This window comes from Rissa tridactyla, chromosome Z, assembly GCF_028500815.1.
Source record: "Rissa tridactyla isolate bRisTri1 chromosome Z, bRisTri1.patW.cur.20221130, whole genome shotgun sequence".
In the NCBI taxonomy this organism is placed as follows: Eukaryota; Metazoa; Chordata; class Aves; order Charadriiformes; family Laridae; genus Rissa; species Rissa tridactyla.
The window spans coordinates 55,258,601-55,273,595 of NC_071497.1; the positions used below are offsets into that span (position 1 = coordinate 55,258,601).

General features: G+C 34.6%; 1 protein-coding gene across 3 annotated transcripts in view; it reads left to right on the top strand.

Moving 5' to 3' along the window:
- PTPRD (protein tyrosine phosphatase receptor type D) overlaps window positions 1-14,995 on the top strand; it is a 373,393-nt gene that overhangs the window by 304,113 nt on the left and 54,285 nt on the right. For all 3 annotated transcript variants that reach the window (XM_054186468.1, XM_054186469.1, XM_054186470.1), the window contains one exon: window positions 5,997-6,120. In XM_054186468.1, the coding sequence (XP_054042443.1) occupies window positions 5,997-6,120 (124 nt within the window). The remainder of the gene's footprint in view (window positions 1-5,996; window positions 6,121-14,995) is intronic.

Sequence of the window (14,995 nt, forward strand, 5' to 3'; positions counted from 1 at the left end):
CATACCGTTTTTGTGTGAGAACCTGTCACTGCAAAACAAAAATTACACTATCAGTCTCTATGTGTTATTGTATGATTTTACTGTGTATATGTGTGTGCACTGGTTAACTAATGTTACAAGAAGTTGTATATAATTTTAATGTTTTTCCTTATCATGCTCTTTCTGTACATTACATGTCTTCTGCTTTAACACTGAGTATTGGAGAAGACCAAGGTGCATTTTGACTCTGTGCCACACTGCTGTACTATTACAAGTTTTATTGTAGCTTTTCAATATCAGTGGATAGGATTTGTGATGAGAAGACAATTTACTGAATATAGTACATTTATCTTTTTGTATCTCAAGCTGCAACAAGATAAACACTGGACACTAAAACGTAATAAATTTTATATAGTAGAAGCACATATAAAACTTGTTATTGATATAAAATGCTTTAAAAGTCCATGAAGAACAGATAACCTACTGAATGAATCTGTACCAAAGAAACAGCTGCACTTAACTGCCATATCATTACAGATAATAGTGACTCATATGCAAAAATCAATTTCTTCTCAACAAGAATTTGTTTTCTATTCTTTATCTTTACAATAGTTTCCCTTTTCTTATATTACAAACACCATTTATTGGTACTCTTTACTTTCGTAGGACTGCTCCATTTATTGAGAAACAGTGTAGTCAGTGAACGATGAAAAGTTGTTTGTCTTCTTATTAATAGCACATATGCTGCTGCATTCATCTAGGTTGTTTGGTGCTTAGTTCCATCTAGATAAGTATCTGAGCCAGCAGGGTAGTTATGATAGACAATTTTAAAGGCATAATGTAGGAATCTGAGGTGGCACTAGTCAAGATTTACAGTAGTGTATTATCTCCTTCCTTTATGCCATGAATTCTTCCTTGGGATAATAGCATTTGCTTATGCTTGTATAATTAAAAGAATTTTCAGATAAAAGAAAGCTGGTGCTATCATATTAGGATGCTAGGTTTTGGTCTGATACCTAATGCTATTTTGCCAAGGAATTCCACAGAGTCGGCTTAAATAGTGAAGTAAAACTATCAATAATAAAGTCTGGTTTATTTTGCCAACTGAAAACACTAATGTGTGTAGGGAAAGTAGTCCATTTCTCATAGCAAGAAAAATTATTCAAGGACTTGTAGGTCATTATAGGTAAAACTGATTTTTGTGGGGGATTTTTAGAAAGATTCGTTTGCAATATTTTTAGGGGGTTTATGGAGGGAAATGGAGGAATCAGTGAAGAAATTCACTCCTTTACTCCTTTCTTAAAAGAATAAAAGTTGACGGTGCTTTAAAAATATGTTGAAAATCTAATGCAGCATCAGTGTCTCATAAGAGACAGTTACAAAGCTTAGCATTCAAGAGCTGCTTTATTTCATGTACTGTATAAAACAAAACCACATGATGCTTTAATCACAAAAATATTTAAACTAAGCAAAGTTTTTCATTAACCAAGCATTCTTCTGCTCCTGAAATTTATTTCCTACCTGAAGTTGAGTGTAGTCCTCTGTTTTCAACACAAAATTATTTCCACCACAACAGGTTATGCTATCACAGGCAAAGGATTTTAATTGCAGATGGGGAATAAACAGATTTTGTTTAAGACAGAAGGCAAAGAAATAGAAAACAGTAGGAATCCTTCTTAAAAAGTTAGGTTTTCTAAAGGTTTTTATGTAACAGAGACTGTCCTTCAAAGATGTTTTAAATAATGTTATTTTCCTCCTTAAGTATACTTTAGTTATATGCATATATAGCTTGTTTGTTTACATTGAAATCAGGTTACATGATCTCATAGAAATATTAGCTTGATATTGTAGAGGAAATGTCTTTGTTCTTGAGAGGAGTTTGACAAAAGCCTTAGTTGTATTTCTAGCTACTCTTGAACATCTGGGTCACTTTACTTCAAGTGTCAACAAGAAATGTCTCATCTGTGCTTTTTTAACTGTTTTTAGGACTAGGATTTGAGTTCCAAGGAAGATCTAATCCTGCAAAAAATGTGGGGTTTTCCCCCTATATCACTTGAAAATGTCAGCATTTACAGTGTGATGTGAAAAACTCGGCCTTAATAAGAAAACATAATTCCAGTTCGCAAGTTACCATGGTCATATATTAATGTTCATGCATCTAGCATTCATATTTTGGTAATGCAGTATGTAAATCTCTTTCTCCTAGCAATTTTCCTGCAAAATACAATAACATCCTATTATAGATTCATCAGCTATGATATGAAATACTCATCGTAATCACGGACATTGGTAAAAGAGGGTCAAATTGTTCATTTATATGGGTAGCTGACTACTTTCTCCAGTGGTGCAGAGTCTATTTGCATTGACATCCTCTCAAATGTGCCTTTTTCATTCTTCTTTCTCTTCCTGGTCTTAGGTTTCTCTGTGACCCAGTGCTTTTTGATGATTTAGTTTGAGCCTCAAACACAGCACCTACAGTTCTGGGAAATTCTTCACAGGACTTGCCTCCTTCCTGTTCTACGTTATGCAGTAATTCACAATCCCAGTGACACACAAAGGCTCAGACCTGCTGGGTCTTAATTTGCTGGAATAGTGACCCTTAGTAGAGCACTGTTCCAGGGCAGGCAGACATAAGTCAGCTTACACCAGGAAGGGTGCCATTTTGTCATACGCATTCCTTCGTACTGTAGTACTGTACCAGGATGTACTCCTGGAAGACTCACAATCACAGCAGGGAGCATTTGTCTCTTGTTTAAGTAGCAAAAAGGAAAACTTCACAATGAGCAGGTACAGAGTTTACCTGTACCTTGTTGTTTGAAATTCTTCTGGAAACACATTTTGGTTACCATGATTCATAGTCAAAGAACTATTTTATGGATGGTGCATTGTACTAGTAAATGTTGTTCTAGTCTTTTCCTAGTAACAGAACAGACTTTTTTTCAGCAGCCAACCATTTAGAACACAATAGCTGAAAGATTAGTCAAAGGGTAATAACAGTATTACAGATACCTTTATTTCTTTTGCACAAAGCACCCATACTACACAGTTATGCTATGAAGAAATCCAGTTCTTTGTTAATGACAGCTTTATTGAAGGCAAGCTTTCAGAATGAATATACTAGAAATCCTATTAAAGTGCCATCCATTAAACCATTAAAGCACTCATTAAAACTGTTAGTACAGACTTGTTATTCATGAGTTATTGGTCTTTCACACTTCTGAAATGTGTCTGCCAATACCACTCACTCTTTGTTCCAGTGTGGCTATTAAGTCTGAGGAAATATAGATTAACTTTCTTTTGCCAAAACAGTGCTTTGTGGGGGGATAGTAAGGCCACAAAGTGGTTCAGATTGGTGAGGAAAACACGAAAGATTAAAGTTCAGTCCATTTGCCTGGTTTTGACATAATTTATGTTAACTATGTCTGCATGCAGGCCTAAATATTAATCACTGAATTACACCATCTGGCCATACATCATACAGAGAAATGAATGGGGAATAGAGTATGCTGCTGTGATGAACATATCTTCATCTTCTTCTACAAGAGCTGACAGAGAAAGATGCTGTTTGATTTTTTTTTTTTTTTTTTTTGGTGTCCAAAAGTAGCTTTAGGTCACTTAAACAGTAAGGAGTGAAAAGGGCAAAAATAACACTGAACAGTTGAAGCTAAGCTTTAAAAGTAAAGTATTCTCAATAATCTATAAATTCACATTAACTATGGGTATAATATAGAGCTGAAGCACTTTCTCATAATGGGTAAGAATCTACATAGAACATAATTTTTGAGAACTTTATGTTTGCAAGTAGTTGTAATTATGAATAGATAATTTATGGGGTTTTTTTTAGATTTTTGTACCTCCTTTTTATTTTTGACAGGGTAAAGTCCAAGTCCTGCAGTCCAGGCTCAAAACTGGCAGCATGTTAGTCAGCCAGATTATTCTGTTATTTTCTAGTTTTCTTATCAAGTGTGAAGAGAAAGTGTATGTGACATCTTATATTGTGAAATAATTTCCAAATATTTGGGCACTGTAAGTAAAAACCTAAAAAATCAGGCAGAGTGTCTCCTTCAGTTATATATGTAGAACAGGGCAGAGCAGTGTTTGCCTCATTCTGGGGCAGTGGGCTGCTCTTTAGCTAGCATATTTGCATATATGCCTCTCAAAAAGTTCTGAGAAGGTAGTCACAGATAGTGTAGATGTGCTTTGTTCCTGGTCAAATAACTGATTTTATTTCAAAATTTCTTGAGAGTATGGTGCGCTAATATATTGAGAGCATCTTTTGAGAGCATCTTCTGTTTATTTTGAAATTACTATGTTTATGTTCTAAATTATTGCTAGAATTCAGAGCTAAACCCATAATAATTACTCACTAAAATACTGAAAATGTGACCTGCAGACATCCTGCACAAGTTACCTTATTTACCTGCATTCACTGAAAAAGGAAAAGAGGGGAGATTCTTTCTGAGAGAAGTTTTTATGTGAATTTGATTTCTTTTCAAGTCATACAGTGTAGACTTGACCGGTGTAGACTGGTCATGTCTTAAATATACTATATGTCTTAAATATACTATATATGTATATGACTCTCCTTTTCCCAGTGCTGACGGAAATGTGGTCCAAATTCTTTCTCTTCGCATTAGATTAAATATATAGCATTTAGCAGTAAAGATAAAAATATTTGTGTTTAAAATGAAGCAGTACTTACCTGTTTCCAAATTCTATCAGCCATCTATCTCAAAGGATGGGAAAACATTACCGTGGTGAAACTAAATTGTAAGAAAACTGAATAAAAACTGAAAAATGGGAGTTCCACTGTGTAGTCAGAAAAAGTAATACTTTGGTTGAAGAAGGACCAAGCCCTAATATGGGAAGGATCAGGTTGCTATGTTTATACATAGCACAGCACACAAGTGATGTCTAGTTTTGAAGTGGCAGAATACTGATTAGGTATTACAGCAACCTGGCATAAGGAGCTGCTGATTGTTACCAGGATCAAGCAAAGGGCATGAGCCACAAACCATAGTTGCATATATGTGCTGATGAAACAATTTTAAGGTCTCTAATGTTACAGAAAGGGAAAGTAAAACAATACGTGATTAATTGTGACTTCTCAGTATGAGATGACCTGTCATACAGCCACTACCATAGCAGGCATGAGCAGATACCATCTGCTACGTACTTTTTGTTTACCCAGCTGTATGTATACCTCAACCATAGAGTACTTTTACCTCTATGGTACGTAGTAGAGCCAGAAGTCTTCATAATGTTGAAGGATGGAGTGCTGGACAAGCTTTAGTAACTCCACCCTGCAACATGAAGGAAGCAGGAAATAAACACTGATTCTAGAACCATATAGTTATTTGTATAAATAAGAGATCATTAACATTTCAAATATGCCTGAATTACTCTCTTATTTATGACTCAAGGAAAGAAAAATCAAGTCTCTTTATGGTGTCCCTGGATGACATGCATTTGGTTCCCTAAGCAACACTGGTATCATGTATTGGCCTGGCATCAAATTGGAAAAACAGAAACAACATTATTTTTCTTCTGGAAAACTTCAGGAACATTTGGTGTTTATTTAGTAAACAGGACACAGAATTGTTTGAACATGTGCACTTAGTAATAGAGAAAGACAGAAATATTTATTCCTCTCGATCCCAGTGTTTTTGAGTTTTCTGACATTTTTTTCATTCTATGTTATGTTAGAACCCCTCCCTTTCCAAACTGAGTGAAAAGATAAAAAGATGGATGGCATACCATTGCCCCTCTGAGAGAAAGCCTTGGATCTGAAAAGCTTATGGTTTAAATTCCTGATGGACATTTCAGATGCATAAATACAAAATGCTTTATATTATATGTTATATATGTTACAATGTGTCCCGAAGTCATAGTTTTCTTTCAAAAGCAAAATATTTCCAGACTAAACTATGAGAGCATATGGTTTGTAATCATTATAAATGCAACAAGTACCTAGTCCTTAGCTAAAAGTTTCCGTTTCTTCTCTTTCTCTTTTGAAGTCTATTGATCCCGGCCAGCAGTTCACATGGGAACACTCTAATCTCGAAGTAAACAAACCAAAGAATAGATATGCGAATGTAATTGCATATGACCATTCTCGTGTTCTACTCTCAGCAATAGAAGGTAAGGAGACCTTTAAACTTAAACTAATTAAATCCTAAAATCCAGTATAATTTTACCTCCTGATATCTTTGTATAGTAATATAATGAAGTATTAATTGAAGTACTTCCAGTAAATTCCTATAATGACAATCCTTTTCTGATGTTCATCCTCAGTAATTCATTATGAAAATTCACTAAAATTGACACAGGGTCACATATAACACTGAATGCATCAGTCCCTGTGTGTATACCAACATGTTATCTAAAATAAATTATCACAGCTGTTTACTTACACCAATTCTACAAAGCAAATATAGCAGTAACCATGCATGAATCGATGGTTTTGTCAATTAATGACATTATCAACATATGTGATTATTGAGTTTCAGTTGCCAAATCCTTAATGTGGGGGAAAAAAATCAGTTCAACTTTCTGTTCTCAGAGAGAAGTTTGAGAACTCTGTATTAAAACATTTTTTTTCTTGACCATTTACAATCCGAATGTTAAACAAGAATATTTAAACAAATGCCCATATGCAGACATTGTTAGAACCTCAGTATGTCACTGCCAAAAGATTGGCAGAGGGCTATAATGAGAGCTCTTCATTTTATCTTTCTTTGTCAAAAAGCTTTTCAAAAAGTTGAACGTTTTAGAGTTTTAGCTAAAGCAAACTGTCCAAGGTGATCAGCCCTGGGTACTGTGTCTGTCTTACCAAGTGCTAAAGCAACAGGAAGCACTAGTTCTCACTCAGAGGATTTATTTTCTTACCAGTTCTGCCTTACCATTAACCTGCTTCCTGGGATGAAGACAGATTTTCAGTTTCTTCTCTTTGTTGACAGTCAGGTATTAAAGATGGCCAGAATGTAATCAATTATATATTTAAGTGAAAAAATTTAAATGAAAATAAAATTTGCCTTTAGTAACTCTGACAGGACTTGCGTATGATACATAAGATGTAGGGAACTGTATTCAAAGTCATAATTATTTCATTCCTAACATGCTACAATTTAAACTGCAAGATGTTTTAATTTACAGTTATAAACGGCTTCTTATCTTTGGCTACTCCAGACCTGAAGATACTGGATACAGGAGGGACAATATGTATAGGTGTAATCCATTTTAATATTATCTGCTTGGTGAAGAAAAAGGCAATTCCACTGATTGAAGTTTAGATCTTCCCTTATTTATTGCAGCTGCATACTGTAGGCTTTGATAACACAGATAAGAACTTCTCAAATGTATTAGAAAATTTAAATGATTGCCTTGAAGAATTTGCATATGATAATCTGCTTATGTTTCTTCCACCTCTGCAGCTCATATAGCAGTTCTGACAAGATTGTTTGTAACATCACTTACAATTTTTCACATTGCCTTGTAGAAGAATATAGCTGTGTAGGAACCTGCTGCTACCTGGTACCAAGAAACTACTTGTCTCAACACGAGAGGAGGTGCTTTAATTAGCGTTATATGTGATGTCATTAAAGAAAAATATTCCTTTCTATGTAACTGGGCCAGAGAAGGAACTAAGTACGTGGTCAGGAAAGGCCAAGAACACCAATTGAACAGCTGTTCTGAATTATGTAAAGTTCTTTGGAACAAAATTTTTAACACAGAAATAAGTCTATTTGACAGAAGACTCGAGATTTTCACAGGATTTTATATGGAAAAAACATTGTGTAATGGGGGAAAGAAGAAGAGGAAAAATACAATTGCAAATAAATGTATTTGTTAATTTATAAGTCAGATATCTGGGCTTAAAAAATTCTGCCAGGTTCCCCTTCACGTAAATGTCCCATGAGATTTGGTTCCCTTAAAGAAAGTGAACATATTCAGAAAATAGGAAGAAAATTTAACAGACAAAACAGAAAACATTAGTCAAAGTAATTAAAAATACCTAATTACATAGTACATTAGGCCATGTTTTAAAATAATAGATGGTAAAAATATTAAAAAAATCTACATTGTACCTGTAGGAAAGAACCAAGTATTTTCAGGAGCAGGGACAGCATACAGTTAAACTGTAATGTTTGATTCCCTTTTTAAGTAAGAAATACCACTATAAGGTTAAAATTTCTAAACCTGTAATAGTCAGTGACCCCAAACAAAGAAGAATGTTATAAACCTTTGAAATATCAATGTTAGAAGTAAAACCACAAATGGGATTTTGACCCATGTGGTGATTTGCATAATTTTAAGTATATTCTTAGTCTTCAGTTTATGCTGCAAAAAGCAACATAAACCAAATATTAAATGCCTTTTTTATGCTATGATGATTTGTCTGGGAAACAGTAATAAATTAGTATTTAATTGTCCTTTTAAATTTTTTCCCACTAGGTTTTTATATGATTGCCTTTCTGAAATTCTTTGTGTGTACCTTCCTAAGTTTAATTCATTGGTCTTAGCATCTGGTAATAAGTGCTTCTCTTTCAACTTCTAAGTAAATATTCCTGCAGTGAAAATATGCAGTTTGCCTAGCATCTTAGTTGACAGCTGCATTTGTTTTCATGCTACCAGGGAAACCAATACTTTAAATATTGTTTAAAAAAAATAAAATTCCATTACCTAAGTTACTATACGAGATGATCAGGACCTAAATTTGGACCATATTACATTTTGTTACAACTGTATGGAGAATATTTGGTTGGATTTCACATATAGGCCTTATCTGCAATTCTTTGGTGGCCGTAGGAAGACTAATATTATCAGTGAGGTTTGAATAATAAACATGATCTTTCTAAGATGAAGAGCTCCATTCTACACCAAAACACTTGATCCTTGCTTAAAAGTAAATATATATGAAAAAGAAACCAAGCACCTGCCAAACTGTAATCCTTCACTGATGGCCACTTTGCTTCTTGATGGTGTTGCACAAATATGGAATACTGTAATTGCTACTCTTGAATGGGTCACAAGGCTGGTTTTATTCAGTTGCCTACCTTTGACTGTAGCCACTATGAAGAGATTCCTAGAAAGTCTTAAGAAGTAGAGATTTGAAATTAATTCTTTTCACCCATTGATAACATCAAGTTGTTAAAAATTGCATTAGCCCTGAAACACAAGGCTTAGTAATGCTTTCAAAATGTTTATTTTGGTACCTTTTATAACTCTTATTAAGTGTGTTCAAACCTAGTTTTGAATGCCTGCTACGTTCTTGGCCTCTGTAATTGCATATAACATGAAGTTCCTCCACATGATTGCTCACTTTGCAAGAATAATTTTTTAGATTATTAAACTCACTACTGGTTAAATTTTATTACATTAAGTGTCCCTTTGAAAGGAAAACTCAAATTAGTTGTAGTAATTTGAATTTCTACCTGAAAAAAAATATTACTTTGCAAAATTTTTTTCCTGTGTTCTTGAAATCTCATCACTCATGTTGTGCTGTCTTCGGATGTGTCTGAGAGGACATTTGGAATTTTACAGTATACTGAAAGAACATTATAACATAGTGAAGTTTATTGTATGCTTCTAAATGGATTTGAGGGCAGAATTTACTGATTAAAAGAGAAATAGATAAGTCAAAGTAGGTAGGTCTGTGATCTTAAACCTGTATGGAGTAAATAAAATACTGGGGAAAAAATGATTAAACATTCTGCATTTTAAAAAGTCTTGCCAGTTCTTTTAGGAGCCATCCAAGACTAAAAGTCTGCCGTATGTGTCATGGATTTGTGTAACACTGATGATGAAAAAAAATTTGAAAAATAATATCTATCATATTTCAGCAGTGTAATTTTTGTTTGATGGGAAATTTAGTGGCTTTAAAAATGCTCCTACAGCCAAAATGTAATATAAATGTAACATAAATGGTCAAGAAAGAAAAAGGCAAGAAACTGCTAATATTCTTATATTGTCTGATTGCCAGTTATTGATAAATTATCAGCAAGTGTGTAGGCCATCATCTTAAGATTTAGAAAGTATTCCAGTCAATATAGATTCTTGAACATCTGTTGAACATTCATGGACTGTACAAATTATTTATGCTCTCTCACATTGCATTTGTGTTGCATTCTGCTAATAATATACAATTACAAACTTAAAGTAATTGTATGCCCCTTCCCCCTGCCAGTCTCGAGTAGCTTAGAAGCAATAAAAGTATTTCAGTGGTAAGGTAACAGGGTACAGAAAGATCAGGGAAGTAAAATTCATGGTGTAGAAATCCCTATGAAGTAGACTTCATAGAGTAGACTTCATGATGACTGTCTCAACAACAATGCTGAGACAAGTTGTAGGGGTATAATAATTTTGGCCTATGGATCTTCGTAAGCTGTTATAGTTGTGACTTAACAACAAATATGGTGTCGTTCTTGATACCCTTGAAATCATCTCAGAACAATTCTGACTTTTTCCTCTATATGTGCCCACACTGTCCATTGGGGAAGGCTTTGGGAAAATATCTAGTGGCTTTGTTCTTGAATGGGTAACGAAGATTTGGCACCTCACAGTTTACTGTGCACATTTATACTGAAACTGTTTTTTTGCAGCAATTATCATAGAATCATAGAATGGTTTGGGTTGGAAGGGACCTTAAAGATCATCTAGTTCCAACCCCCCTGCCATGGGCAGGGACACCTCCCACTAGACCAGGTTACTGAAAGCCCCGTCTAACCTAGCCTTGAACACTTCCAGGGATTATCAAATAATTGATTATTATTGAATTGTCAAACTCACCGGCACTCATTAGCCCTTTTAGTGCATCATTTAAAGGTATAAATTAATATTTCTATCAAAAAAAAAAGACTCCTTTGATAGTTAACTTCGATGTTACTCAGTCTTAAAGAGATGAAGAATCACCGAATCAAGTTTCAGACAGCTGTAATGTAGTCACAGTATGATGACTTCATGTTGGATTTCAACTTCACTATCATGCAACATACTGCTATCTCAATATATTGTGTCCATTGGGCTGGCACAATGCTGTTATCTCTTTCTCTGAGGAACTGCACTGAACAATCAGTTTACTTTCATTTTTTACTCTTTATTAATACTAGCCAACTATTAAAATAAAACAAAACAAATCCAAGCCTCCTTTTTCTTAACAGACCTCCTCCTGTTTCCTAGCCTGTTTTTCTGCTACTCACCTTCCAAGTTTCTTCTCTTACCTGCAGATCTTCTACAGCTGCTAGTTCTTAGTTTCCATCCCTAGATTTCACCTTTTTCATTTTTTTCTCACCTTTTTTTTCTTTCAACTATTTGTCTTCTGTCCTCTACACAAGCCCTTTCTTTGTCCTGCTTAATTCTGTGTCTTCTGCCCACCCTTTTGTTGGTATTGCCTTCTTTCCATAATTCTCTATAATTCAACATTTCACTTTGAGGCTCCGTATCTGTCATCCTTTCCCTCTTCACCAGACTCTCCTAGTCCTAATAGTTCATCCACAATCCAGCAATCTATAGGTTTTCTTTTTGTGTCATTTCTTTTTCCGTCTTACCTTATGTTGTCAGGATGATACGTAGTGAAATCTCCTCAGTCTTTGTAAATAGTTTTCGTTTTACCCATATTCATTACTACAATATCTTCATTGGTCTTGTGCTGCTTCATTTTTCAGTCCAGATTTGTGCTTAGACCATTTGAATTTGATAATCTCCTTAATTATATAGAATTTATGTTACAAAAACTTCCACATAAACAGTTGTTACTGGCACCTAGTAACTGCCTTAGTTGATTTTTGCTCTGACATAGTTCAAAACATCAGTCGTTGATTTAAACCAACAGTACAGCTTCATCAGCATTTTGCGTTCATCATTGCATTTTTCCAACTTGTCTACAAGCATGACAGAATTTAATCCTACTACTTCACACTCTTTTTATGACTAACAGCACATCTCTTAGGGAAGCAGCACAGAAACAAAGGTTTATGGTTCAATTTGTTTCAAACAGAAAGGCTCTTCTGTACTTAGCCTTTGTAAAGGCTTGAAATAATTTCATGAATTGATTTCAATTTGTGAATAAAATTTGAAGTCTAATTAAAGGTATTTAAGATTATAACTGTCTTCAGGAAATCAAGTGAATAATTCTGAAGTCTACGTTATTAGCCCTGTGGATCTGAGTCTACATTACAGCAAGCTGTACTGTAATCTCAGTTCATAAGTACAGCATAAATCAGAAGCTATAGAGCTCATTGTTTTAAATCTTTTGCACTTTAATTGTGGCATTGTCTAATTTTGTGGCATTGCTCATTCACTCTTACTCTGTAAAATCTGGACAGCTTCGTTCTCTTGAGATATTTGAAAATGGGATGTCTTTTATGCTCAACTATTCATGTGATTCTTCCCTCGTTGTGCTCGATTCCTGTCTGGCAGAGTAAGGAGATTGCTGACTCTAGTCATCCGTCACCGTCGTTGAAAAGGCTACTAGAAAATAGTTATGGTAGAGTTACGGTCTGGAAGCTTAGTCTTTAGATGACTTTTTGCGCAGAAACTGTGTCTCTGCCTTCGTGAAACTTGTAAAAATCAGGTTATACTGTGTGGATTACCTTAAATTTGCACTTCAGATATGCCATCCTAAATCTGCAGTAAACCCCACTGATGCCAATAGACTTAGTTAAGGTTCATATCAATATTACTGAAGACAGAATTTGGTTTCTTTGCCCCCTTCTTGACCCATGTTTTTATAGAACAACTGACCTCTCTTTAACTGTTAAACCCAAATTTAAGTAATGATGGCAATGGCTGCTGTGCTTGTGGGTATGTTGCCTTCAAGCTATGGCAGCAACAAAGGTATGCAGGATTTCATTGTACTGCAGTCAAACGATTTGTCATTTGATTGTTTTTGCACTATTAGACTTGACAGAGAATTGTTCAGCTTTCTCAGCTCAGAATGAGGTTATGGCCAGAAAAGTCATTGCATAAAGTATAATTTTAATATTTAGATTTATTTTCCCATGATAATTGTTTCTGCTTGGTCAGTGTAGATATTTACAGGTGTTCAGGTTTTGTATATGTTATTTTTAAACTGCACACACTTCATTAGGCCTTTTATGATAAGGCATCTTCCCTAGAGGGCTTTAAGTTTGGGCATTGTGGGGACATAGGTGATGAAGCAAAAACTGGTGTGGCAAAGTGTGAGATAGAAAGTGAGAAAAGGAAAATGGTATTACAGAATACAAAAGGATTTTGGAACAAGATGTGAAACTGAGGTCATGCATGAAAACAGTGATGAAAAGAGACTCTGTGAGAAATGGACATGATACTTGAAGGAACTATGAGAATGGACGGAGAACAAAGAAAACACCTAATGGATACTGTGGGTGAAAGAACCAATGGAGCTTAGCATTGTGAATCCTATTGTCCTCTTGATCGCAGTAGAGACATAACCCTATAGAGCACTGTATTCTACTAGAGATAAACCCTTGATGAAAATCTTGTCACAGTGCAAAGTGTTGGAGCAGCACCTAGTTTTTCCTAAAACAGCTTTAGTGAAGTTACTGGCAGTTGCTCAGGTCCTGTGGTAAATGGACCTTCCTGTCCATGTCCCAGCAACATCCTTTTCATGCTCCATGAGGCTGAGTTGCCTTCTAAAAGGATTTTTCTGGCTAAAGAACATACAGAATTTTTTGTGTCCTCTAAGGCACAAAGGCATTAAAGGCAAGTGGAGAAATAGAATGGAAATTTCCACTTCTTTCCACTAGCTGGGAAGAAATCCTCTTCGTACTGATAACAATATCAGTAATTGTTAATCTTAATTCTTCCTTACTTGCATCTGTGATCAAAGAAGAATAATCTGAAAGCTTCTAATTTAAAGAATTAGAATTTATTTAATTTAGAAGTTACTTCTTTTAATATGATTTATCAATAAATTTAATACAAGTTAGGAAGTAGAGTACTTGCAATTTTAGATATTCTGTATTTTTTTACATCAGGTACTAGGATTGGCTGCTAAGATTTCTAAAGATGATTCTTTAGTGCACAGTTTGCAATATTTCTCATGCTTAATTTTCACGCTGAGTTTGTGCAGTATCAGCTCCAGAGGACAGCTTTCCCAGAAGATCATTTAACCACTTTACAAAGTGTTGTTTTTCTTTTTCATTTTTTCCTCAGGCTTTTATTTATAACATATGCTTCAAAGTATGATACCAGGCATCATAATATAATTCTAATTTATGCAGCAAACATTTCTTACCAGCTTTCTCAGTTCCTTTGGTAATAATACCCAGTTGGTGTAGATTTCTCCTGTTGGCTTCATTTTTCTTTCTCATCTGTTTTGTGCAAAAATATTTTATTATCTTGATAAAGGAGGAAAATACGGCATTGTGCCTAGCAGTTGTATTTTCTAAGTCATTAATTGCAAAATCCACAATGAGAAGTGTCATGTAAAAAAGTTTCAAGTCTACAAGAGTGAGTCTTTTGAACTCCAATATTTGCCTTTCGTGGAGGGAAATCATGCTTTTTAGCAATAGACTATGAAGGTTTCAAAGGTTTTTAATTTTGTTTTACTTTTCTCCCAGAAGATACTTTCAAGCAGTTCTAATGATAGTGAGCCAGTCTTCCTGCGTCCATCCATGCATCTTGCCTGAGGAGTGAAATATTTTGTCAGATTTTTCCTTTAATTATATAGAAAGTCAAATCAAATTTAAATTTGTGATTAAATGTAATTTGAACATATAAAACAAGAAAATCTATTAAGCTTTCTTGGGCGTAAAGACAAAATTTTATGCCAGACTACAGCTGCAGTAACCCATAATCTCAATCATTTCACGATTATATTGGCTTTTAATTAGTGTCACAGTTAATCAGTGGGTTTATTCATTGCTAAGTAAGTAGTGGAATGTAACACTAAGCTTACCCAGAATGACTGTAGAAACTCTTGAAATTGTAGCTAAAAACAAACAAACAAACAAAAAAGTGCTAAAGTCATACCTCTACTTTCCATTCAAATTTAAATTATTTTGGAAGATGTTTT